Genomic DNA, 23,677 nt, shown 5'->3' with positions numbered 1-23,677 from the left:
CCTTTCCCTTCCCCGCCCTTGCCTCACCTACCCCACTCGTGCCCTCCCTGCCCCTCCTCTCCTCTCCACAATCCCCGGGGCAGCAGTGCCCCTGCCCAGAAGTCACCAGCATCACTTACAAGCCCGGCGTGCCGAAGCTTCTGCCGCCGTGCTGCTGCCTCAGGGGGGCTGGCAGGGCCGGCTGGAGAGCATCCCTGCCCCGGGAGCTCCCGGGCTGCCCGGAGCGCTCCGGCTTTTCGAACAAAGGCAGGGCGGCACAAGCGGAGGTGCCGGCGCGGTGTGCGGGCAGCAGCGGGGACACTGCGCACCCCCGTGTGTCTGTCACCGCCCCGCACGGTCCCCCGAGCACCCTCGATGCCCTGAGCGGCAAGGCGCACTCCGGAGGAGCTGCCAGCAGCCAGCTGTGTGGCTGGGGATGGAGGGAAGAGGGAAATGTGCCGCTCGGGGATGCTCCGTTTCCCTGCACGCGTCCCCTTCTCCCCGCACCCGTCACCTCCCCGGGGCTGGAGGAACCCCGACACCTCCCGGGCAGTGCCCGATCGCAGCCATCCTGAACAGCTCTGTGTCCAGTGACTCCTGAGCGCCCTTGGTGAAGGGTCACTGTCCACCCAGGGACCCCCGAGATGGGCTCAGGTCCTGTCACTCCAGGGGAGGCACCTGGATTGCTCCCCGGGCTTCTGCTCCCCGTCCCCTCCCAGCACCCTGCCYTGGGGAAAAACAAACAYGGTGATTGCTTCCCTGCMTCGGAGGCTGTGCCACAGCTACTGCCAGGATGGAAAACTGCGAGARGYAGGCACATTTTAACACCCTCACATYCACTTACCTCTTCTCATGCTCTCAGAGCAGGAGACCAAAAGTGCTGCTCTGGAGTCCCATCAAAGAMAGCTGCAGAGTTTGAAGGTGATCATGAAACGCACTTTTCACCAGTTTCTGTCCTCTTATTTTGCTCAGGAAGTCATTCTAATAGCCAGTTAGCAAAAACATGTGCATCCCCCAGGCAATGAGGAAGAGGTCAGCTCKTACCCTCTCCCTGCAGGGTCTGACCACTGGCAGTGGCTGAGGCTGGACCTGTCCCTGCTGGGCACATGGAGTCCTGCCCCTTGTGCAGGGCTGATCTGAAAGCACCAGCACTGCGAGTCCCTTTTATCTTCCTTATCAAAGGTTTACCTTCTGCTCTCCCCTTCAAAGCCTCAAATTCCACTTGTCCTGATCTCACTGAGCACCCAGACAGCAGCGAGTCCAAAGAAGACACAGAATTTCTCAGCCTGGGCTGGGGCTGCTGGCAGCGTTGGGTGGCTCCTGGGTGAGCACCCAGCAGCACAGGATTTGTCACCCTGCTCCTGTCCCCACATCACAGACCCCAGCACTGGTGACAGCTCATCAGGAGCACWGCAGCACCACATCCCCCTTCCAACCCTCCCTCTCTGCAGCCTGCAGCTGCCTTCAGAAGGAACAGGGAACTCCAGGAGCTGCTCCCTCGGAGCTCCCCCGAGCCCCATCGTGCACAAGGCACTTTGTTTGCTGTGCACGTCCTTGTGGCCCTTGGGGACACCCAGCCCTGCCACGTGTGCTGCCCTGGGACAAAGCAGCCGGGAGGAGGAGGYAAGGAAGAGAAAAAGGAAACAAAAGCATCACACACCAAGAGGAACAGCGTTAACCAGCAGATCTTCTCCTCCAGATCCCCCCTCAGCCAGGGCAAATGTGACTGAGACATCCAGAGCAGCTCAGTSCTGCTGCCAAGGGAATAAACCTTACCTGTTCCCATCTAGTGGGATATCAGCAGCAGACTCCAAAGAAAAGAAACACGTCCACAACACAGAGTTTATTAAAATAAGCATTTTGTGGTCAGCATTCCCAGATTTACACMAGAATTCATGCCTTACACAGAAGTCATATTGTATCTTCCACAACCTGCCCAGGAATTTGCCCATGAGAACAAATCAGGTTTGATCAGCTCTCCTCCAAACACCTTCAAATCATACTTTGAAGGTGGGGTGCCCTCTCCAAGTCATCCCTTCTCACCCTAAAACACAGCTTAAAATAAACCCCAAACACAAGCTTCCTCCAAAACATGCCAATACCTCTCCCAAAGGAGAGAAACCAGACAATTTACCCCATTTTCTGGCACCACTCACACCCAGTTACACAAAACAGTTGTGTAAGGTGCTCTGGTGACCCCGACCACATCCCTGAAGCACCTGGAGCCACCTGTCCACACCCCACCACAGCACAGCACAGCACACCGAGCCCACCACACCATCCTGCCTCTCATATGTGATAAATCCCAGTGCTCTCCTCAGCTCAGCAATCAGCCACAGGTTCAGACCTGCAATTACTTGGGGACAGTTATTTATTAGTCACTGTCCAGCTGCCAGATTTACAGTCACGGACGCTTGACGCCGTGTCAAGCAGAAAACACCCAAGCGCTGATGTCTGTAAATAAGCTATTGGGACACCTGGATGACATGTGGATCCAGCTATAATTAGGTTTAGGTGGCACAGAAAGGTCCTGTTAAGCCTTGCCAAAACCTGCCCCCAGGGCCTGCAGGCACAACTCCAGCAGATGTGCTGGACCAGCCATCAAAAACATCTCAAAGTCACCTCAGAAGCAAGTGTTACTAAACTCCAGAGAAGGAAACAAGCAGAAAAGCTGTTGAACTGAGCTTGTTTACAGCTAAAGAACATCTGGGTCAGGAATTCCTCTCACCTGKGTTCTTGTACCATCGCTGAAGTTACAGCTTGACCTGGTAGCAATACTCCCCTCAGGCACTGGGAGCCTGACAAATTTCTATTTTCCCTGACCTGTTTGGTGCTGTCACTGTTGGTATGAGGTTTTATCATCCAGAGTGTCATCATGGGGAGGTTTTCCCAGTAAATCTCTCTGGGGAAGAACCAAGCTCCTGGATAAACCCAGATGTCAGCAAGGCTCTTACTTTGGGTCTGCACATCTGCTCTTGAGCTGCCTCCAGCAGGATGGGAGCTGGCAGGGGTGGAGCACAGCACYGCAGGGATGGCAGCTCCTGGACTCCAGCTCCACTCCTGGATGAGAAGCTGTGGCACAGGAGACCTGGCAGTACTGCCTTCCACAAGGAGGGAAAGAAAACCCACTACAAGTTTAGAAACACTCAATCACTCTGCAGAAGAGGAGGACCAGACCCCATGGGTCAGCTGAGAGATTTTATGGGGTCAGAGCTAGCTCTCCAATGTGGGATGTGGCCAGGGGACTGGGCCCCACACAGGCTGGCTTTAACAGGACCCCACGTCCACAAACACCCAATGCCTTGGGGGGTTTGCACCTCCTCTGTCAGCCTGAGGGCAACTGCACAGAGCAGGCACCTCCTGTGCCAGCCACCCAGCTCTCAGGAGACCTCAGTGTTCACAGCAGCTCCCCACACCTCCACTGTCACCAAGGCCTGGAGGACACATTCCTGAGAGCCCACAGTGCAAAAAGCAGTCCTAGCCAAGAAGGAACAGTGTCACTGCTGGCAATGCTCCTGTCCCTGCCCTCACCCCCGTGCCAGGGCAGCAGGGCAGGTCAGGCACGGGCTGTCATCTCCTGAGCCAGAGCCAGGTGTTGATGAGGCAYGCAGAGATCATCACCGAGTACACCAGGGCCTCCTTCTGCCTCCAGGCGTGGCACTGCTCCTCCAGCGCCCGCAGCCGCCCCGAGATCCTGGCCAGCTGCAAGGGGAGAACAGGGCACTGTCAGCCCTGCAGGAACACAGGCAGCATCCCAGCAGCACTGGGGACAGCAAGGGATGGAGGGATGGGAGCTGCTGCCTCCAGGTCCTCCTCTTGTAAAGCAGCAGCTGCCTTGGTGTGGGAGGATTGGCAGCAGTGCCTCGGGTGTGTAGCAGATGCTTCAGGAAGAGGTTCTYCCCATCACAGAGCACCTGAGCCCCTCTCTCTGCCACCACAGGGGTCTGGCTGTGTCCTGCAGCCCTCCTGSAGCCCCTCGGGGCAGGAGCTCCATGGATCAACACACATGGAAGCCCTCTCCTGCTTCTCCATCAGGCAGGACCAGCCTGACAGCACCAGCCCATCAGGACTGAGCCTCTGACCCCTGGACCCCCTCACCCCACTCCTGTGGCCAGTGACCCCTGGAGCTCCCCCTCCTGTGGCCAGTGACCCCCAAAGTCCCCTCACCCCCCTCCTGTGGCCATCCCAGGGGACATCTGCAGCCCTTCACCCCATCTTACCTGTCTCCTCATGGCTGCCACCTCTGTCACCCCGGCCTCCTCCAGGGCGCTCTCTGCAGCTGGGATGGACTCCTGGGAGCTGGGGAAGGAAAGCAGAGATGCAGGTGGACAGGCACTGCTCGAGGGGTGCAGCTGAGACCCCAAAAACGCAGCATGGCCACAGGGAGCTGAGCCATCCAGGAAGACACTGTGTGCCCAGGCTGGTGCAGCACCAGGGGAAAGCAAACAGCACCTGCACAGCACCCCCTCATCCTGTCTGAACCCCACCAGGAACATCTGCACCCCTCCTGCATGCACCCAGAGCCATCAGGACAAACACACAGCACATGCAGAGACAAGGGGAACACAGAAACACATGCTTGGATTTCTCTAGAGGTCCAACAGAGAGAAAACATATCTATGATGGGTCCATTCTCTGCAGTCCCAGGAATTCACTGAGGGCTGGATAAATCATCTTTAGAAGCAGTCAGGGAAATGGGTATCACAGGAGCAATGGAGGGGTGATCTCAGTTACAGCAGCAGGTGAGGAAGCTGCCATCAGCTGGAGGGAGCTATCACTTTTTGCTCTTTGTGGCAAATTTTACCTGCAATTTGAAACATAAACAAGCAACCCAAATGTTCAGTACTTCCTTCCCTGCCTGGAAACACAGGGGCTCCCACTGGGATCAGCTGCTGCACTGCAAAGACAGCACAGACCACAGATCTCCAAGGCAGACCCTGGAGGCACAGCCTCACCCAGGATCCACAGCACTGAGTCACAAAGTAGATCCACAGTGAGAAAAGTAAGAATTCCTGCCATCACAGGCTAGCCCAAAATCAGCTATTCTACAACCAAAACTCCCTCGTGCACAATAACTCACACAGGCACTCAGTGATCCCACAGGGGTTGACAAGCACCTAACCCCACTCCTTGGAGAYCCAGGGGACGAGAGGGTTTTATTCCTGTTTGCAACATGATGTTGATTTTGTTGAAGACAAGCCAGAGGAGCACGTGGAGATGCACTGATTATCTGTCTGAAACTCCACTCGTGAGATAATACCTCCACAAAATGTAGCTGCAGTGTAAAATGACAGCCACAACAGAAAGAAAATGTAATTTTCCCCGGTAGAGAACCATGAAAAAAGGACACATCCTGCAGCTTTTGTCTGAAAATCCCAGCTGATATAGGTGAACACCCTTCAGAGTAGAGACTGGAAATTACCATCTGATGACTCAYACCTTCAAGAGGTCACTGTCAGCCAGATATTCCAGTCTCTGTCTGAGACCAGACTTCACCAAAATTTCAGGACAAACAGGTCAGCAGAGTATTTTGGTTTATTTCATTGTGGCAGAGGGGTACAAAARTGTCTTACTGAAGAGATTCTGTCTGCACCTGAAGGGATGCAAAGCACTAAGAGAAGTGTTTGAGGGTGGCTGGTTTCAMAGGGAGATCAAGATTTGGGGAGCAGCCCCGGGGTCATCCCACTGYATCACAGCAGCTCTGCAGGCTGACCTGGCCTGAACGTCCTCCACTGTTGGAGCCAGGAGGGACAAGGTCTTATCTAGCCACTAATCACATCCCTCAGTCATTAAGAAATTAAAATAATGTTTGAAGACAGCCTCAGCCTGGTGTTTTTAAAAGCAGAGACACTGCTTTGCACCAGCAGCAAGCAGCAGCCAGCTGGGGAGGGAGGCAGGATGTGCCACCGACRATGGATGCGATGATGGATGCTCCCACTCCTCCCCTTCTGCCTGGAGGCTTTGCTCAAGGAGAAGTATTTAGATGTTCCTCCAGGTGCTCAGCAGCCTCAGAGCAATGGGGACACCTTAAGGCTGCAAGGATGTCTTGGAGCAAACAGAATTTATCGCAGTGGCACAGATAAGGGGGTGCAGATGGCTCCTCCAGCACACCTGGGGGGACCGAGGCTGCTGCACACCTGCTCCAGGGAGCACAAAGGCACCCCAAACCCTGGCCAGGGCCACTGGCTGTGAGCTAGTGGGGCACCTGGGGGCAGCCAGTTCATGGACAGTTCAATTAGTTCAAAGYTCACTAATTAAGAGTGACCAAGACATGGCCGAAGGTGCTGGAGCCTGTCTCAGGGACAGGACCTGGGTCAGGCTGTCTGCTCTGGGTGTTGATTCCCTTCACACACCCCTCTCCAACGAGCTACCAAAGCATACAGAAGAGTTAGTCCTCGCTTAGCAGTGAGCCCCCAGCAAGCACTGGGTCACTCGGGGTGCCCAGGGACCGGTGTTAGGCTGAGCAGCAGACTCCAGCCTGGCTGGGTTAGTGAGATGCACCAAGGCCTGGCCCCCAGAGCTGGCAGACAGCACAGGTGAGAAAGGAGGTCCAAGGCAGCCATGCAGGACCATCCTGCAGCCCAGAGCTTACAGAGCTCRTGCCTCAGCAAGGCACAGGCCAGTCCTTGCAGAGTGACACAGAGCTGGCTCAGGACAAGTCGATGTCACCTGGGCAGCGCTGGGTCCCGCAGAGTGTCCTGGACACGGTGGAGGAGCACCTGGCCCAGCAGGTACATGGTCTGGAAGATGTTCTGCATGGAGTAGATCCTGCCTGCCTCYGTGAGGAGGGGGAGTGGGGCACTGGGAGCGGGCAGGGGACACGTGTCCAGCCTGGGTGCACACAGAATCACGCCTGTTACTCCTTGGCCTTGAACAACAGGGCACAGCCTGGCATTGGGCACTGCCCTCCATCCCTTCAGCAGCTCCAGCATCTCTGGGCAATGCCACTGGCACCCAGACCCCAAGAACCCTCTCCAGCAGCCCCCAGAYTCAGAGGCAGAGTCTGATTTCCCCAAAGCCAAMCMTGGCTGTGTGCCATGCTGCTCTCCYRCCACCCAGGACAATCTGGACTTGTAGGGAGACAGCAGTCCCTGCTCCAGGGTCAGCTCAGAGACCATTTCCCCACTGCAGAGACTCTGGAGCCCGAGGCCATGGCCTGGGGACCAACACAGAGTCCTTCAAAGCTGCCCAGCACAAACATCTCTGACACCAAAGGCCACGCTCCTCTCATGGATGTGTAGGCATTGCCAGGCGTTGGATYCCCCATGCCCCTCTSGAAACACCAACACCAGARGGCTCCAAACCAGCCCAGGGAGAGGGGATGCTGCTCCTCACCCACCCCAGGTGTCCCTGGACCTGTGCTCACCCCTCKTGCTGCTGTCCTGGGCTGTGCAAGGCCAGCTGGGCACAGTCACTCAGGGTCCTCTCCCGCCGGGACCTGCTGCTGTGGTGGCCCTGTGGGAATCAAACACAACCACAGGGGCACTGAGCTGAGCCCAGCCTGGTGCCCTGAGCAGGCTGGAGAGCCAGGGACCATCGGCACAGGGACACTGCTCAGTGGTGGGAGCACTGCTGCAGCCCCAGCCTGGTGAACTGATGTGGTGCTCAGAGCAGACAGAGGGTCCCCAGCATGAGCCTGCTGACCTGAACTCTATCCCAATCAAAAACCCTGAATATAACCCATCCAGGATCAGCTCTGGAATTTCAGGGTGGTTAAAGCACTCGAGGAAGCAGAACAGCAGCTCCAAACCAAATTTTTCCCTGCCCATGCCTGGGACCTCTCTTTAAAAAGAGTTTCACACAAGGTTAAAATCTGCTTTTGGCTCTGACCCCAGAGCCCTTTACACTGCAGTGATGAACCAGCTCTGCCTCATACTTCATCAAAACAGGTTGAAAAGGGATATTAAAAGTAGCAGCCTGTGGTGGGACTGCACCCACCTTACCCTACACCCTGCTCCCAAAATGCAGCAGCAGACCTGGTGGAATCACCATCCCAGCTCAGAGGTGTGCTCTGGTTATGGGGCACAAAGAGACCCCACCATCCCTACCCCTCACTCCCAGGGCGTCCTGGATGATGGATCCTGGCTTGGGGTGATAACAGCCCCCTGGAGAACCCCAAATGTGGGATTGTTCCCTTTCCCCACCACAGGCACACCCCCCAGCCCGTACGGTACCGATCGCTTGCGTCTCTGGGCGCTGGGTCTGCTGGCCGAGGGCACGAAGGGCAGGTCCCCAGAGGGGTCTGGGGCCACGTGCACCACGACAGAGGGGACCTTCCTTGGCTGGGTCAGCAGGACTGGCCTCAGACTGGTGTCTGATATCTCTACAGAGAGGAGACAGGAAGAGTTAAGCTGACCTGAATGGCCTCAAGAGAGAAGAGAGATGCACCCATGTGGGCAGTCAGGCCTGTGTCCAGTGCCAGATGCACAAACACCATGTCCTGGCTGCTCTGGACAGCCCTGACAGGCAAATCACAGCTCCAGGACAGAGGTGTGTGTCAAAGACAGCCAAAYGTCCTGCATCCCAAAGCAAGGACCCTACCAAAGGCCAAGAAGGAGCTCCAACAGGTGTGGAGGGAGATGCCTCCACATTTTGCTCCTCATCTCTTGGAACTAAGGCCCTCCTGATTTCTGCTGATGATCTTTGCCCACCTCTTCCCAAGCCACCCACCATCCTGTCCTACATTCCTGAAGAAAGATGGCTGAATTATCTGCCCCCACCCTCTCCTCTAGCAAAGAAAATACCGGGGGAGCTTTACCAAGGGATCCTACTCCCTCAGATGTGCCCCACCAACTGTCAGCCACCCCAAAACACAACCCAGAGTTTACCCGCAAGAGAAATCCTATCAGGGATGTGCATGCGGAAGGAYGCAGGGACATCCTCTGTCACCGGCCCCCTGTCCCCAGGGCTGCAGCTCTCTGCCACCTTCAGCCTGYTGGGAACCTGCATCCTCTGGTTGATGGCTTCTGTGAAGAGCAGGTCACAGCGCACCCGGTTCAGGTCCAGTCCCCAAAGTGGCCACATCTTTGAGGGTGTCCTCAGATGTCCTGAGCACCCTGGGGTTCCACAGAGAGGGGAAGAAAGCTGAAAGGTGACAACAGGAGCAGCGCTTCTGAAAGTGACAATGGGCAGCTCTTCTTGCACCTGCACAGGGACAACACAACGTGCTATGAGACAGGTAAAATGGGCAGAAACAACCCAAAAGAGAGTTGGCTGGGAGAAGGGGGTGTCCCCAGTGCCCAGCTGGCAGGGACAAGGCTGCAGGTGTCCTGGGAGTCATATAGGAGCTCTGATACTACTGCTTTAACTGATAGCAAGGAAAGGGCTCAGCACGCAGCTCAGTGTACCCTAAAAACYAGTGAAAAACAATTATTTTCCATCCAGAAGTAATRTTTTTTGGARGGCTGGGATCACATTTTTGTGYTCATATCCACCTCTGARGAAAAATGAGGTTTTCCACAWGCAAAACACACATTTTGGTGATGGGCTTCCAGGTTACCGCAGGAAAGGGTTTTGTGCTCAGTTTTTCTCCCCATGGAGGCTCACTGYAGTATCCCCAGGGCCATATCCCATTCCCCCCACGATCCAGCACCCATTCCTCAGGKGACCCACACCCAGCTGAGGATGGACTCTGTCCTGAGCAGAGCTGCCAGATGCTGACCCACCCTCCCAGAGAGGAAGGAAGAACACTCATCACCTTCCTCAGCTTGGAGCAGAGCCCCCAGCTCGGCTTCCATCCAGGAGGGGACCAGCACCACCAAGGAGGGACACAGCCCCCAGTTGTGACCACTGCTGGGAACAGCCAGGACCAGGACATGGGACACAGACACGGGCACAGACACTCCCTGGGGTTTGCAGCTCAGGACACACAACAGCCTCGTGCCTCAGTTTCCTCTTTGCCAAGTCCCAGGGTTTTAAGAAGTGCCCTGGGGCCAGTGTCCCAAGCCCTTCACTGAGCCATGCAGGCAGAGGGCAATCAGTGTACACGTTTGGGAGAGAAGCCCCGACAGACACCTTCCCAGCTCCCAGAATATGCACTCCTCATTCTTTCCCAAAAAGCTGCAGCCAAGGAGAAAACCCCAAGTGAGAGCTGCTGAGGCTGGCAGACCCCAGCCTGACCACAGTGCTGCCCAGACACTGCAGATACCCATGCACAGCACCCCTGCACCCTCCTTGCTGCCACCTTTTGAGCTCACCAAAAGGTCCTTTGAGCCCAAAAAAGTCCTTCTTTGCTTCTAGGAAGAATCTGCACCCTAAGAGGGGCCAGCAGCTCCAATTGCTGCTGCTCCTCGAGGCATTTTGCACCCTCTCACCTTCCCTAGACACCTGCAACCCTTTAGGATTTCACCCAGGGTAGAGGAGCAGCAGGAAATCCCTGGGGAAGGGTCACAGGACCTGTCCCCCGCAGAAGCCAGGCCTTGAGACACCAGGTACAGGAGGGTGGCAGAACCAGCTCTGCACCTGCCACAACCAGCACTTCCAGTGATCACTCACCTCGTGCTGCTCTCTCCTCCTCTGTCATTAAAAACCTTTTAATTACACAGGCATTTTCCCAGCATCAGCAGCGGTGACTCCCTGCTTCCAGCCCTGCAGACTGCTGTCCCTSCATGGGGTCTGTCCTGGAAGCACTGCTGGGGACCCAGGAGAACCCAGCAGCCCCTGACTGCCCCACACCATCCCCACCACCCTGCCCAGCCCCAATCCATGGGTCTCATCATAAACATGCACCTACTTCTCCYCAAAACCTCAAAGAAAATGGATTTTTATAAGAACACCCCCACTCAGAAACAGGACACTAATTCCCATGATGGTCCCAAAGGGTGTCAGTCCCCCAGGAGAAATCTGAATGAGCCAGCCAGCCCAGAATCCACAGCCACAGAGACCACGGGGTTTCTTCTTCACATTTTGGTGCTTCAGAGTTTTACTCTCAGCCTGCTCTCCGGGAAACCAGCATATATTAACAACAGTAAATCTGGAGAGGGCAGATCGGTTCATTTTCTAATCACCTGTGAAACCACTGCAGCTCCCAAGGAACAGAGGCATAGGAGGGAGTGAGAAGCAGGCTCTGGGAGACTAAGCTATTAAGAAAGAAAAAAAAATCAGCTGTCAAAACTCATAAGAACAAAATGCCTAAGTGGCTGGATTTCCTCCTTTAACTTTCTTTAGGGCTTTTTCGAGCTCTTGCCAAGCACCCCCCACTCGCCTGGAGAGGCTCAGCCTCTGCTTTGGCACTTCTCCTTGGATTTGCAGTGACAGCGAATTTCCGGCTCACTAAGCCGGAGTAGGTTTAAGTCCTGCAAGCCAGGAAAACCTGCCCTGGGGAGGGAAACTCCACAACGTCCCCCTCTCTGTCCCTCTCCAGCCCAGGACACCCCGAACAAGGCAGGCGGGGTGCCAGCCGGGTGCAGCACCCCCTGTTCACCTCTCGGGGTGGGTGCTGGAGGGAGCAGAGGGTTTGCTCCCGGCTCTGCCCTTCGGCTCGGGGATGAGCTGAGAGCGGCTCACGGGGAGGGGAAGGGGCTCCTCACCCGGCCCGGGCTGAGCGCGCTGCCCCCGGGATAGCTCCGGGCGCTGCTCCCCGCGGGGCTGAGCGGACACACGAGAGGGGACCCGGCCGGGGAAGGGGCAGGGGGGTCCCACGCCCTCCCGGGGGGCACATCCCGCCCCTGGCCCGGGGGACGCTGCAGAGGCTCCCGCCGCCCGCAGAGCCCCGGCCCGGGAGGGACACTTACTGCTTCTGGCGGACCGACGCAACTTGTCGGACCTGTAAACAGCCGCGCCCGCTGCCGCCACGGGGGCGGTGCCGGCCGGGGGARTCCAGCCCCCCGGTAATTAGCCCGGCCCCCGGTACACAGCCCGGCCCCTCCTGTAATTAGACCGGCCCCCGGTAATTAGACCGGCCCCCGGTAATTAGACCGGCCCCCGGTAATTAGACCGGCCCCCGGTATCCAACCCTGCCCCCGGTACCGAGCCGGTTCCCCCCCGATACCCAGCCCGGCCCCTCCTGTAATTAGACCGACCCCCCGGTAATTAGACCGGCCCCCGGTATCCAACCCTGCCCCCGGTACCGAGCCGTTGCCCCCCGATACCCAGCCCGGCCCCTCCTGTAATTAGACCGACCCCCCGGTAATTAGACCGGCCCCCGGTATCCAACCCTGCCCCCGGTACCGAGCCGTTGCCCCCCGATACCCAGCCCGGCCCCTCCTGTAATTAGACCGACCACCCGGTAATTAGACCGGCCCCCGGTATCCAGCTCTGCCCCCCCGGTACTCAGCCCTCCCCCCGGTATCCAGCCCAGCCCCTCCGGTAATTGGCCCAACCCCCGGTATCCAGCCCGTCCCCCGGTATCCAGCCCGTCCCCCCGATATCCAGCCCTACCCCCCGGTACTCAGCCCTACCCCCGGTATCCAGCCCTGCCAGCCGGTCCCGCCTCGCTTAAAGCCGCAGCCGGTAATTAACGCGCTGCGACTCATCGTGGTGTCGCTCCCCCGGGAACCCCTCTGTCCCCAGGGATTGCTCTCACCAAGGGTAGAAACGAACGCAGGACCTTCCCCATGTCCCCATCGCGGGCCGTTGGCGGGCAAAGCCCGCTCCTCGCAGCCCCCGGCCCGGCTCAACCCCGGGGCTGCCGTGTGCCAGGGTTAATCTGTGCCCCTCCGCCACGATAAAATGATCCCTTTGGGATTAGCGGCAGTTTTAAACACTTCTGAATAGGGACAGGGTCCGAGACCTGACCGTAAAATCTGGGTTTGAAAGGACTTAAAATAAATCCGCCGCTGCCCTAGTCTTGCTATTTAAAGGGGATTATCTAAGGGGTTTAGGAGCACACAGAGGACAGCAGGGCAACCTGCACACCTCAATCCCTCAAAGACCTGCAGAAAACCTTTCTGCACCTCACCTGCCATCTGGATGGGGCTCACAGGACACTCTACAGCTCTCAGAGAGTACACCACATGCCCAGGTGAAGTTCAAGGCTCTAGCTGGATGTGTGGAGTTCACTCACTCTCAGATGTTCCCATCCTCACTGGAGATGGTCCAGCAGCCATGGCAAGGGGGTATTGCTGTCTTTGTCCCCCACAWCACCCTTTGTGGAAAAAGCCACCCTGCGCCACTCAGACAGTGAGGGTTTTTTAATAAATACCTTTTTTTTGCACAGAAATATACCAAGTTTTACAGAATACAAACTGCAGGGATAATGACTGAGCATCAAAGACAGAGGATGCAGAGCACCCTCGTGTCTCCCTCTGGCGTTCTCCAGGCTCTGGCCCTGACTCTCACTGTTGGATCTCCCCGCAACCCTGATTTGCTAAGGCTGGGGAGGGGACAGACAAGGTGCCAGCATGTCCTGCCCAGGAACAGCCACGCTGGGCAAGCCTCAGCTCTGGGCTGGGGGCACCAACTGCGAGAGCATCTCTAGAGCCGAGCAGGATGCAGGCCACTGATGGATAGACAATAGCCTTAGTGCTGGTGGACAGATTGGTGCTGSGTGAACACCGGGTGGTGGCAGTGCTGGGAGTTTCTGGGCTGCTCCGGGGGGTTGGTGAGCACAGCCCATTCTAATCCATCAGACATGACTGGGGGAGGGCAGTCCTGTTGCCTGGACCCCAAAGGCAGCTGCCCAGGGACAGGGGACACTGTGATCCCACAGCAAAGCACCTGGCTCTGCCCTGCCCTGGCAGCACAACCACTCGACCAGGGCTTGGCCCTGCTCCTGACTGTCAAGGCATGGCTCCCAGCTGTCAGCAGGACTTCCATGCCACAGCCCTGGACACCAAACACTCAGCCCACCTGAGGGGYCAGAAGAGTGGGGTCTCATGTTCCACTTTACCTGCTCTGGAGGACAAAGAGCCCCAAAGGGAGGGGCCAGGCAGGGCAGAGAGGTTTCGGGTACGGAGAGGGGAGGTCTGGCCTGTCTGCACCTCTGGGGCAGACACCAAACAGGGCATCAGTCCGGAGAGGAGCATCCCCACCACTTAAAGCCATGAGACCACATTTGGCTCAGGGTCAGAGACGATCCCTGGTGCAGACCTCCAACTGCTCAGCACTCACAGGGGGAAAGCAGAGAACAAAAGACCCTGCTACTCCAAAGTCACTTACCTCAGGTGCAAGACCATGATGARCCCTTTCCCCCTTTCCAAAGGGATCTGGGAGATCAGAGAGCACCTTCCCGACTGCCCCTCCCTGATCTCCAGACAGCAAATATCACTACAGGCACCACAGKGTGGTCCAGGCTCCCCACTCCCACTTGGCAACAAATCCACATGGGGGAAGCACCATCTCCCCAAACACAGAGCTGGCCCCACCAGCTGCGGGGGTGGACAAAAATGTGCCACATCAATCCTGCATCCCCAACTCCTGATCAGAGTGCTGAGCAGTACAACAGGGCCTGGTGAGGACATGGAGTGAGGCTGAGCAGCAGCCCAGGGAGGCAGTGAGGCTGCTCTAATCGTGGGAAATGTTATGTCTGTTTGAGGGGGAAGTGAGGAAATCAAATGCACCATGGGGAGACCCCCGCGTCGAGCCAGGAAGAAGCTGCTGCTCTGCTCTGGCTGCTACAGCACTTTAGTGAGTGGGGAGTGAGGGGCAGGAGACGGCTGGCTGGCCCCAGAGCCACCCCACAGTCCTGCCTCACCCCACCTGGGGACAGCTATTTTTGGTTAGGAGGGTAAGGCTATTGTGTGATGGCACCAGATCGTACAGGTGAGACGGTGCCCCAAGGACACCTGAAGGGGGTCGCAGGCACGGCGAAGGGAGGGTGGCCGGGTGAGTGTGAGTGTGTGAAGAGGCAGGAGGGAGGCGGAGCCGCTATTTGCCCGCGGCGGGGGCCGTGGCCACGATCTCCTCGTACTTGGGCGGAGGGTCACTGTAGGAGACGCTGGTCTCCTCGCCGCTGCTGCTCTCCGGGTGGCCCGTCACCTCCTCGTAGGAGGGCGGGGGGGTGGCGCTGGACAGTCTGGAGAGGACGGAGACAGAGTGCTCGGGCGGGCACAGGGTGCCCTCTGGCTGCGGGGTGCCCCCGGCTCTGCCCTCGCCGGCCCCCCGGCTGCTGGTTTCCCGCTGGTACTGCGTCTCCCCTTGGCTCTGCGAGCGCTCCCGGTACACCATCACCCTGGGGAGGCTGCGGCCCGTCCGGCTGGCCAGGTAACGGTTCTGGGCGTACGAAGGGCGGTGGCGGGTGGCCTTTTGCAGCTGGCACCTCCAGATGATGAAGAGGGCGATGACTATGAGCAGAGCCACTCCCAGGAGGGGCACCACCACGTACATAGCATCAGAGCGCTCAGTGTTGTGCCCGGGGTCCTTGACAGAGTACACAGAGCTGGTGTAGCCCTTCCAAAACTCCATCTGCAGCACAAACAGAGGAACAACCATCACCTGCTGCAACTGGGAGAAGCACCCCCAAACACCATCAGCAATGATAATCACTGCCCTCCCCAGGCCCACAAAAGGGCTGGCTTTTGGGATGTCCCCCACTCCTTTCAGCTGAGGCTCTGTGGGAACAAACACAAAAAGTCACAGGACTGTCCCTCAACAGCCCCCASACYGAGCAGGTGACAAATTTARTCCACACCAACCCCAACCCAGAATYATGGGCAACAGCACAGATTTGCCACATGTGCCATGGGAGCACCAGCTCGACCTGCAGCTGTGGGCAGGGTGTCCTGGCAAAACCAAGGTGGGGCCATTGCCTGGGAAGGGAAAGGGAAAGCCATGCTGGGAAGTGAGGCCACAACATGCTGCCTGCAGACAGAAGAGGACAAAAGGAACAGGACAAGCTGCTCCCCCCTATGCTTTCCTCCTGCCTGCAGCTTGCCGAGGCGTGAGCCCTCACACATGCACTGGGGAGCAGGGCAGGACAAACGCACCGTCTTCTCCTTGTTCTCAAACACCTCCTTGACCTCCTCATAGCTGCAGACCTCCTCGATGCACTCGCGCTCGATGGTGCCCTGCCGGATCTCCTCCAGGAAGCCATTGGCTCTGGGAAAGCGTTTCAGCAGCGAGTGGGCATTCCTGGCCCCCAAGAACACTGCAACACACAAGGCACAGACATGCTGAGCAGSAACAACCCCAGACCTGGCCTCTGCCCAGCCAGGCTTTCCCACCTGGCTTCCTGGTGCTACATGCATCCCCAACACAAAAAACCCAGGGCTTCAATCAGGTAGGACACCCAGAGAGGCACAGGACTCTTGGGGTCTGCCCAGAGATGTATGGCACCAGGAGCCCTTCTGTGGTACTAGAGACATCAGAAGCAGCAGCTGCAGCTACACGGAGCAACTGAGGAAGAGACAGGAGGCTCAAAATATAATTGTTTTCAACCTCCTGTCCTCGATGGATTTCACCTTTYTGCCCCTTTGCTGCAGGGCAAGGGAGATCCCACCAGGAGAGCAAGACCCCAGAGGGCTGGGACACAGAGCTCTGCCAGGACACAGGGCCAGCACTGAGAGGGACTCACAGCACACAGCTCAACACACGACARCCTGCTGCAAGCTGCTGTCCCTGCTGCCAGCTGCCGAGGGCTCATGCAAGCTCAAGGACTCTGTCCAGGCCCTACAGAAACCACAGTGTCTTCTCCCAGGCCCGGGACAAGGATAAACATCCCCAAAACACAGGGACAGCGCAGGGGGTCACAAGCCAGCGCCCTGAGCAACCTCTCCTCACATGGCATCACATTCTCATCCCCACTGTGTTTTGATGCAGAGGCCTCACAAACTTTCCTCTGCTCCCAAAGCCTGGGAGACTCCTCAAGACTCCACAGAGCATGCAGTCCTGAAGGCAGAGGGAGCAGCAACAGCACCCTCCTGCCTGCAAGAGCCATCAAAGGCTCTCCCCCATATCCTGCAGGAGGGTCACCTCCATGGGGTGCAGGGGGCMAACACCTGCCAGGACCTGTAGCAGCACAGGAGGCACAGGAGCTGTTGGTCAGAGAGCAGAAACTTCACACAAAACACGATCCTTCCAGGATCCAAACACGCATTTCATGAATGAGTGTTTTCACAATCCAGTTCAACACACTCAGCTTGTAGGCTGGTTCCAGCTCTTCCCACCAAGCCACAAAACCCTGCTGCTTCCCTTGGGGAGAYGAATCAGTTCAGCTGGGTGATCCACAGAAACCCATTTACCTCCTTCACCCTCAGGCTGAGTCTTCCATTGGATAAACAAGATGAACCCACTCACACAGCAGCAGCATCAAAGGAGGCAGTGGGACAGAATCTCCATTCTGACCAGCCTGGCACTAACAAAACACCGGCTCCACAAGGAGCTTGGTGAAGATCAAGCAAAACAGTCAGTGAAAAGCCACCAGCTTGTTTCCTTAAGASCTTTTTGCCAGGGAGAAAGGCAAGTTTCCTTTGGCTTTACCTTCCATGTATCCTGCTGTGAAAACAATACAACAAGGTGTTTGGAAATATCGACAGGGACAAGATCATGGTGTAAGAAACAACTACTACTGTGCTACACCATCCTGGGCTTGGAGGCACTGAGCTCCTTTAGTGCTGTGTAGGTGCATTTTCCCCTCGTGATTTATTAATGCCTTGTTTCTGTGAGAGAGTTTACAGAGGGCTGAACCACTGAAGTGTGAATGAAGAGCAGCGTGAATGATGTGAGTCACAGATCTTCCCTCAGAATCAACTTTATTATGCAAATCTTTTTTTTTTTTTTCTTTTTTTTTTTACAAGGACAACCAAAAAAGCATTTTCAAGAGGCACAGAAGGCATCTTGCAGATCAGCTTGCCTTGGCTTTCACAGTTGAGGAGGGCTATCTTGGCTGGAGAGGGAACAGGCTGGCAGGCTGACCTTCTCTTGAGCCTTTCCAGAAGGAGATGAAATTTTACAAAGACACCATTCATTCAGCAAATGTCCCATACATTGCTGGAGAAGTCTGGCCTCACCTCCTTTGCCTCCCACCTTGATCAGGCCGTGGTATCAATTCTCCCCTCCTGAGCACTCGAGCCCGAGACTCAGATTTCAACTTCCTCAGCCCATCTTGGAGCAACAAGCTTGGATGCAGATCTCACTGTCAGGGTTTTCCATCGCTGCAGATATCAGTCACTCGACCCTTTCCCTGTTTTGCCATGCTGAGCTGGCCACTACAGTAGGAAATAAAAACAGACACACAGGCAGGCAGGTACCACAAGCACTGTCCCAACTGCAAGCATGCTGTGACAGAAGTGTCTCTCCCCACGTGCAATTTCCCTCAGGGACACRGAAATGGCAGGAAAGCAGAAACCAAGTCACTGCTCCCTCCCCTGAAAGTGCAAAGAGCTGCCAGTGGCTTGGGACCAGTGCAGGAAAACCACCGGCCTTCAGGAAATGAGCCTCTCATCTCCAAATGGATCCCCAGCTGACAAGAGCRGACAGCCCAGCAGGTCCTGTCCCCAAACCACAGGGCTGAGGGGACCTCCCAATGCCCAGCAGCCTCAGTGCTGATCCCCTGTGCCTCTCCAAGCCTCCCCACACCAGCTGGAGAACCGGTGCTCAGGAAAGATCGGAGCTTTAGGCAGGGGAAGCAGGAGCAAGGGCTGGATTCAGCTTATCCCCGCTGGGTTTCCTGGGGTGCTGCTGGCCCCTGGTGGACACCACCCCACATGTCAGCTGCTCTACTTGGGGGACACCCTGGGGCTGCTCCTCTGGGGAACGACTGTGGCTCCCTGCCAGGGCTGCCAGGGAGTGTGTGATGCTGAACCTGCCCATCACCACATCCCCCTCCTGCACATCAGAGTCACCGTGAAGRGGACTGCTTGGCAAGGGACACTGCCACCACAGGGGACACCTTCCACCACCAGGACATGCTGGTGAGGCAACACCAAGCTCTAGGAAGGAGAAAAGGCAGCAGTGGAGGAAGGCAGGGACCCAGCTGGGCACCCTCCTCATTAACTAAAGATTAAAGCTGCCTTTTAAAAACACCACCCGCAGATCTGTGCTCCCTCCCGSCCCGAGCACAGCACAGACAATGAAACAAGGCATACCTGTCATCCCTGGGGTSCTCCTCCTCCCCAGCGTGGCTACTGCCTCCACCTTCAGCTGGCTCCGGTGACATTCCGAGCAAATCCCGAGATCCCAGACAGATCTCTGCATGTCCCCATTCAGTCCTGCCATCGTCCTCATGCTCCCATCACACCGGGGCACGCAGCCTCCATGCAGGCTGCCCAGGAGAGCGAGGAGCAAGGCTTGAGCCCAGCTCTGGGCAGACCCCACAGCCCTCTGCACCCTCGCCAGTCTCAGCCCATCTTTGGTGCTGGCCCAGCMCTGCTCTGGGTGTGCCACAGCGAGCTCCTGCTGGGGCTGAGATTGGCAGCTGCCAGTCCACAGAACACAGAGCCCCAGTGCCACCAGCCACGCAGGGCAGCGTGGCCACCAGGGTGGGCTCTGGCATGGTGCCAGTCGTGGGCCATGAGGAGCACTGCTGAGGAGAGATGTCAGTGCAGACAGGCAGCCCAGAGAGCCCTGGGGAGGCCTGTGCTGCACAGCAAGCACCACACAGAGACACAAATCCTGTGGCCTCCGGGAAGCCCCAGAGAGGTCAGACCTTCAGCACYTCCTCTCGACTCCCACCTTGCAGAGGGGAGAGAGAAGCACAAGTCAGGCCGGACCTCAGACCTCATCCAGGCAGCTGCTCCCCACAGAGGATAACACCCCCCAAAACGCACAGGCACCCCTTTCTTGAGAGGTGTCTATCAAACACYCCCTCGTCTCCTCCAACACCACCACCACCTCTCCACCTTGCCTGGGGAGCACTTACTTGCCATGCTGCCTCACTCGGCCAAGGGGGGCTCCTGCCTACCTGCAGGGAAGAAAAAAGAAGAGTCACTGACAGCTTGAATTTCCAGCCCCTCCAAGTCCAAACCTCCATCACCCAGGAAGCATGGTGGACCCACAACAGATCCCAGATGAGCAGTGCCTCTGCAGAGAGCCAAGGATTCCAGYTGCCTCCCCACTCTGTGCCTGCATGGAGGGGCTGGAGGGGCTCAGGGCACCCTCAGCTCCCAGAGTGCTGGGGCAGGTCCCAGGGAGGAGCAGGGACCTTGCAGACCAGCAAAGCAAGAAGGGAAGAACTGGATGAAAGACAGACCCTATTTCTCACCAGCAGATGAGATGACCTGCATGTCAGACTGCTGGGAGCAGCCTGGTGCTCTTCCCTTCCACAAGAGATTGACAGATACAGGTGAAGCAATCATCCTATTTTAGAGCAACTTCACAGCAGTGCCAGCTCTCACTTCTGCAACTCCTACCCACAATCTGGCTGCTGGGCCAAGCTAAGGGCAGCAGCAAGAGTGACAGAGCTCCCTGCACACCCAAGACAACAGCTCTCCAGCTGGAAAAGCACCTTTTGTCCTTCAAAAGCAAAACCAAACTAAACAAAATCCCACAGAAGTTAAACAAAGCCCTGCAGAAGCAGAGGATATCTGCTTGTTTTCCATACTTTGCTCTCTGTGATCAGACTACCACAGATCAGACTACCCTGGGCTGACTATTGCTGCGTGTGACACCTTGCTGTGGCAAAGCCACAGCTCTGTCAGGAGACAGAAGGGACAGGACTGCCCAGCTCCTGCAGTGATTTATTGTGGATGAAGGAGCAAGCGTGGCTAGAAAYAGCAGGAACTAAACCACACGCTGGTCTCAGGTCCAGGACTTTACATATTCAGTTATTCCTAAAGCACTTGGATCCGCTCTGCTGGAGTGAGGTCAGGGACAGCAGAGCCATTCCCAGGGTCAGCAGGGCTGCAAACACAGCTCCCCTTTCACATGAAAGGCAGCCCTTCACACAGAAGGGCTGATGCTGCCTCACACCAGCACACCTCACAAAAGCCACTTTCCAGTAAATAGAGCACCTCTCCCTGCCATCAGGTTTCCTGTTGTTTTCCAAGGTTCTTACACTTTAAGTGGTAAGAGGGCAAGTAAGCCTAGAGCTGTGTCCAGAGGCAAAAAGAAGCTCCTTCCCAACAGTTTGTGAAGCTCAGATTGCAAACCTCGTGGAGTTGAAGCAAGAGCGAGGGAAGGCAGCAGAGTACCAGAAGCACACTGCTGCCTCCTGTGTCCCATAGCCCAACCCCACTTCTCTGAGCCCTTCTGGGGGATTTCAGAGGCCTCTGGATCATTGCATTCCCCCACAGGCTCTGAGCAGGGACCACCTGACCCACTTCTGCTGTCATCAATTTTCACAAAGAGACCCAAAGCCCCAGSATAAAAGAAAGCACAGCACTGAGAATTTGCCACAGTTCCCACACAAACGCTCTGTATCACTCATTGTTACAGGCATTCTSCCCCTCTGATGGACAGGAGAACAAAGACACAGAAATAAGGATATTCCCACATCATACATCAGRCAGCAAATTTAATGTTTAATAGAATTCCCAGTCTTTTCGTTTCTTCCAAGTATCTGTGTCAAYRCACCCAAGTGYCACAATCAGGGAGGTGTACATAAGYCTAGAAGCACGAGCRATGCCRGTGAGAAGGGCAGACGYCCCAGATGCTTATTTTTATTTCCACATGCAAATTCTTGGCCGCCTCCCCTGGCTCCGAGCAGGAAAAGCTGGAGCCCCGCACACGCCTCCAAGGGGAGCAGCATCCCTCCTGCCCCCACACGGGCTGACAGAAGCCTGAAGCTGGAGGCTGACCTAGCAGACGCCCACCCATTCCCGAGCCCCCCCTCCGGCTTCCCATCCTCTATAAATACCCCATCGATAGGAGGTTGCTAAGGCAACCGTGAGGAGGCGCGAGGGATGCAGCCATGGGAGTGAGGATGCTGCAGTCGCACATTTGTGTCTCCCCCAGGCTCCCCCCATCTCCGCCCCCGCTCCCGTCACTGATGCCAAAGGAGGAAATCGTGCCGCGAAAACACGGTGTACGCGTGGGGCCAGGCCCCCGCAGAGCCCGAGGGGACCTGGGGGTCCAGAGGGGAGGCGACACCTCCCAGACAGGCTGGGGGGACACAGGTGCGGGTCGGGGGGATCCACATCCCCCAGTGACGCGCCGCGGCGCGCAGGGAGGATGCTGACAGTGCCAGCATCACGTAGCCGCGGTGCCAGCGCTCAGCTGGATCCCAGCAATATTGGGGGTTTTCCGTGCCAAGATCCACAGCGAGGAGAAGAGGCTACGCTGGCTACGCTCCACAGGGACCGCGGGCTCCCCGCAGGAAGCGTCGCCCTCCCGAAAAAGCCTTCAGACCCCTTCCTCCTCCCTGGTCCCCGGCCGGTCCGCACACTGTCCCGGCAGCACAGCCCCTCTGTGCCCAAACCCAACTCCAAATTATTGCCACTGCGCTCAGCTTCCARAGCCACCCCGCGGCAGGGACCCCCAGCTCATGTGTCACCCTGCAGCAGGGACCCCCAGCCCACCTGCCCAGGTGTACRGGGGCTTTCCAGTCCCCCCTCAGCTTTCAGTGCCACCCCACGGCAGAGCCCTCAAGCCTACCTGTCACCCCACAGCCAAGAGCCCCAGCTCACCTGTCACCCCATAGCAAGGACCCGCATGTCACCTGTCATCCCATAGCAGGGACCCCCAGCTCACTTGCTATCCCATAGCAGGGTCCCCGCTTCACCTGTTAATCCTACAGCAGGGTCTCCCAGCTCACCTGTCACCCCACAACAGGGACCCCCATGTCACCTGTCACCCCACAGCAGGATATCCCAGCTCACCTGTCACCCCATAGTGGGGTCCCCCAGCTCACCTGCCACCCCACAACAGAGACCCCCACGTCACTTGTCACCCCATGGCGGGGTCCCCCTGCCCGGCTGAGCGATGGCTTTCCAGCCCCACTCCCCGCCCCACCGACACGTCCCCCTCGTCTCCGCCGCTCTGCTCTTCCCCGCGCGCCCAGACACGCCACGCCAGCCCCACGGCAGCCGGCTCCTCCCTCCGCGGGCCCAGCCCCTTCCTTGCCGCTCCAGCCCCCCAGCCGCGGGCCCGCAGCCCCCCCAGTCCCCGCTGCCGCACCCCGCTCCCCGCCGGTACCTCATGGCGGCCCCGCGCCCGCCGCAGCCGCTCCCTCCCGCCGACGGGCAGGGGAGGGCAGGCCCCGCCCCCGACACGCCCACTCCCGTCCCTCGACCAATCGCGCCCCTCCGCAGTGCGCGCGCGCCCCTTCCTCCTGCAATAAGAACGCCGGGAGGGGCAGTGGGCGGGGTCACGCGCTACGCCCCCAGCTCGAGACGGAGTGACAGCCAATGAGAGCGGGCGGCGGCTGCCGGGCGGTGCCGCGGGGGCCGCTGGGAGTTGCAGTCTTGAGCCGTGCCGTGGTCCCGCGGAGCGCGGGCGCGGCCCCGGGGCAGCCCCGGGAGTTGGCCGGAGCCCCGAGCGGGTCTGGTCCCGCTGCCGCCTGCAGCGCTGTCTGCCTGCCCCCGCCTGCTGCCTTACGCCGGCCTGCTGGGGCCGGGGCTGCCAGCATGCCGCGGGTGTCCCGCGGTCACATCTCCTGCCGCCTCCTCCTCTTCATCATCCTCCTCTTCATCATCCTCCTCTTCTTCTTCTTCTTCCTCCTCCTCCTCCTCGCTGCCCGAGTCCTCATAAAAGAAGAGGGTGGCCTGCACCGGGAAGTTCTCCAGCAGCTTCTCCCCCACGCTGTACAGGTGGTCAAAGGCCTTGGACCTGGGCCAGAGGAGCCTGCGTGGGGAGAGCCAGGGTGAGCCCCCGCCCGCCCGCCGCTCCCGCCCGCCCGGGGCCCCGGAGCAGGGCACGTACCTGACCGGGTGCTGGAAGAACGCCA

At 57.8% G+C, this 23,677-nt stretch overlaps 3 protein-coding genes across 5 annotated transcripts in view; all 3 read right to left on the bottom strand.

The window, feature by feature from the left end:
• The window catches only part of CNGA2 (cyclic nucleotide gated channel subunit alpha 2), a 12,046-nt gene extending 9,322 nt beyond the window's left edge, over window positions 1-2,724 (bottom strand). The window contains exon 1 of the mRNA XM_057370158.1: window positions 2,708-2,724. Coding sequence (XP_057226141.1) covers window positions 2,708-2,724 — 17 coding nt within the window. The remainder of the gene's footprint in view (window positions 1-2,707) is intronic.
• LOC130575888 (mitochondrial fission factor homolog A-like) lies at window positions 2,221-12,884 on the bottom strand. Its single transcript, XM_057370111.1, has 9 exons — window positions 12,878-12,884; window positions 11,712-11,845; window positions 10,986-11,057; window positions 8,808-9,123; window positions 8,154-8,302; window positions 7,346-7,434; window positions 6,649-6,810; window positions 4,200-4,278; window positions 2,221-3,681 (listed from the first exon to the last, which is right to left on the bottom strand). Exons 1-9 carry the CDS (start codon window positions 12,882-12,884, stop codon window positions 3,550-3,552), a joined length of 1,140 nt encoding a protein of 379 aa, XP_057226094.1. The 3' UTR covers window positions 2,221-3,549.
• Window positions 12,885-13,103: 219 nt separating this feature from the next.
• On the bottom strand, window positions 13,104-23,292 carry PRRG3 (proline rich and Gla domain 3). 3 transcript variants are annotated; one of them, XR_008965610.1, is made up of 5 exons: window positions 22,927-23,222; window positions 19,715-19,756; window positions 18,942-19,117; window positions 17,881-18,062; window positions 16,139-17,781 (listed from the first exon to the last, which is right to left on the bottom strand). XR_008965610.1 is itself a non-coding variant. In XM_057370112.1 (4 exons), exons 2-4 carry the CDS (start codon window positions 19,719-19,721, stop codon window positions 14,785-14,787), a joined length of 705 nt encoding a protein of 234 aa, XP_057226095.1. In that variant the 5' UTR covers window positions 19,722-19,756; window positions 22,927-23,292; the 3' UTR covers window positions 13,104-14,784. The 3 variants fall into 3 exon arrangements, 1 of the variants encoding a protein (XP_057226095.1); XM_057370112.1 differs by lacking the exons at window positions 16,139-17,781; window positions 17,881-18,062; window positions 18,942-19,117 and adding exons at window positions 13,104-15,321; window positions 15,843-16,003 and having other exon boundaries at window positions 22,927-23,292; XR_008965609.1 differs by having other exon boundaries at window positions 16,139-18,062; window positions 18,942-19,527; window positions 22,927-23,267.
• Between the last annotated feature and the right edge of the window lie 385 nt (window positions 23,293-23,677).

The sequence above is a fragment of the Malurus melanocephalus genome, unplaced genomic scaffold, assembly GCF_030028575.1.
Source record: "Malurus melanocephalus ecotype Western Australia unplaced genomic scaffold, MMel_1.1 scaffold_120, whole genome shotgun sequence".
Taxonomy (NCBI): domain Eukaryota; kingdom Metazoa; phylum Chordata; class Aves; order Passeriformes; family Maluridae; genus Malurus; species Malurus melanocephalus.
The sequence above is the reverse complement of the archived record's forward strand: the minus strand, read 5'-3'. Positions and strand labels throughout refer to the sequence as shown.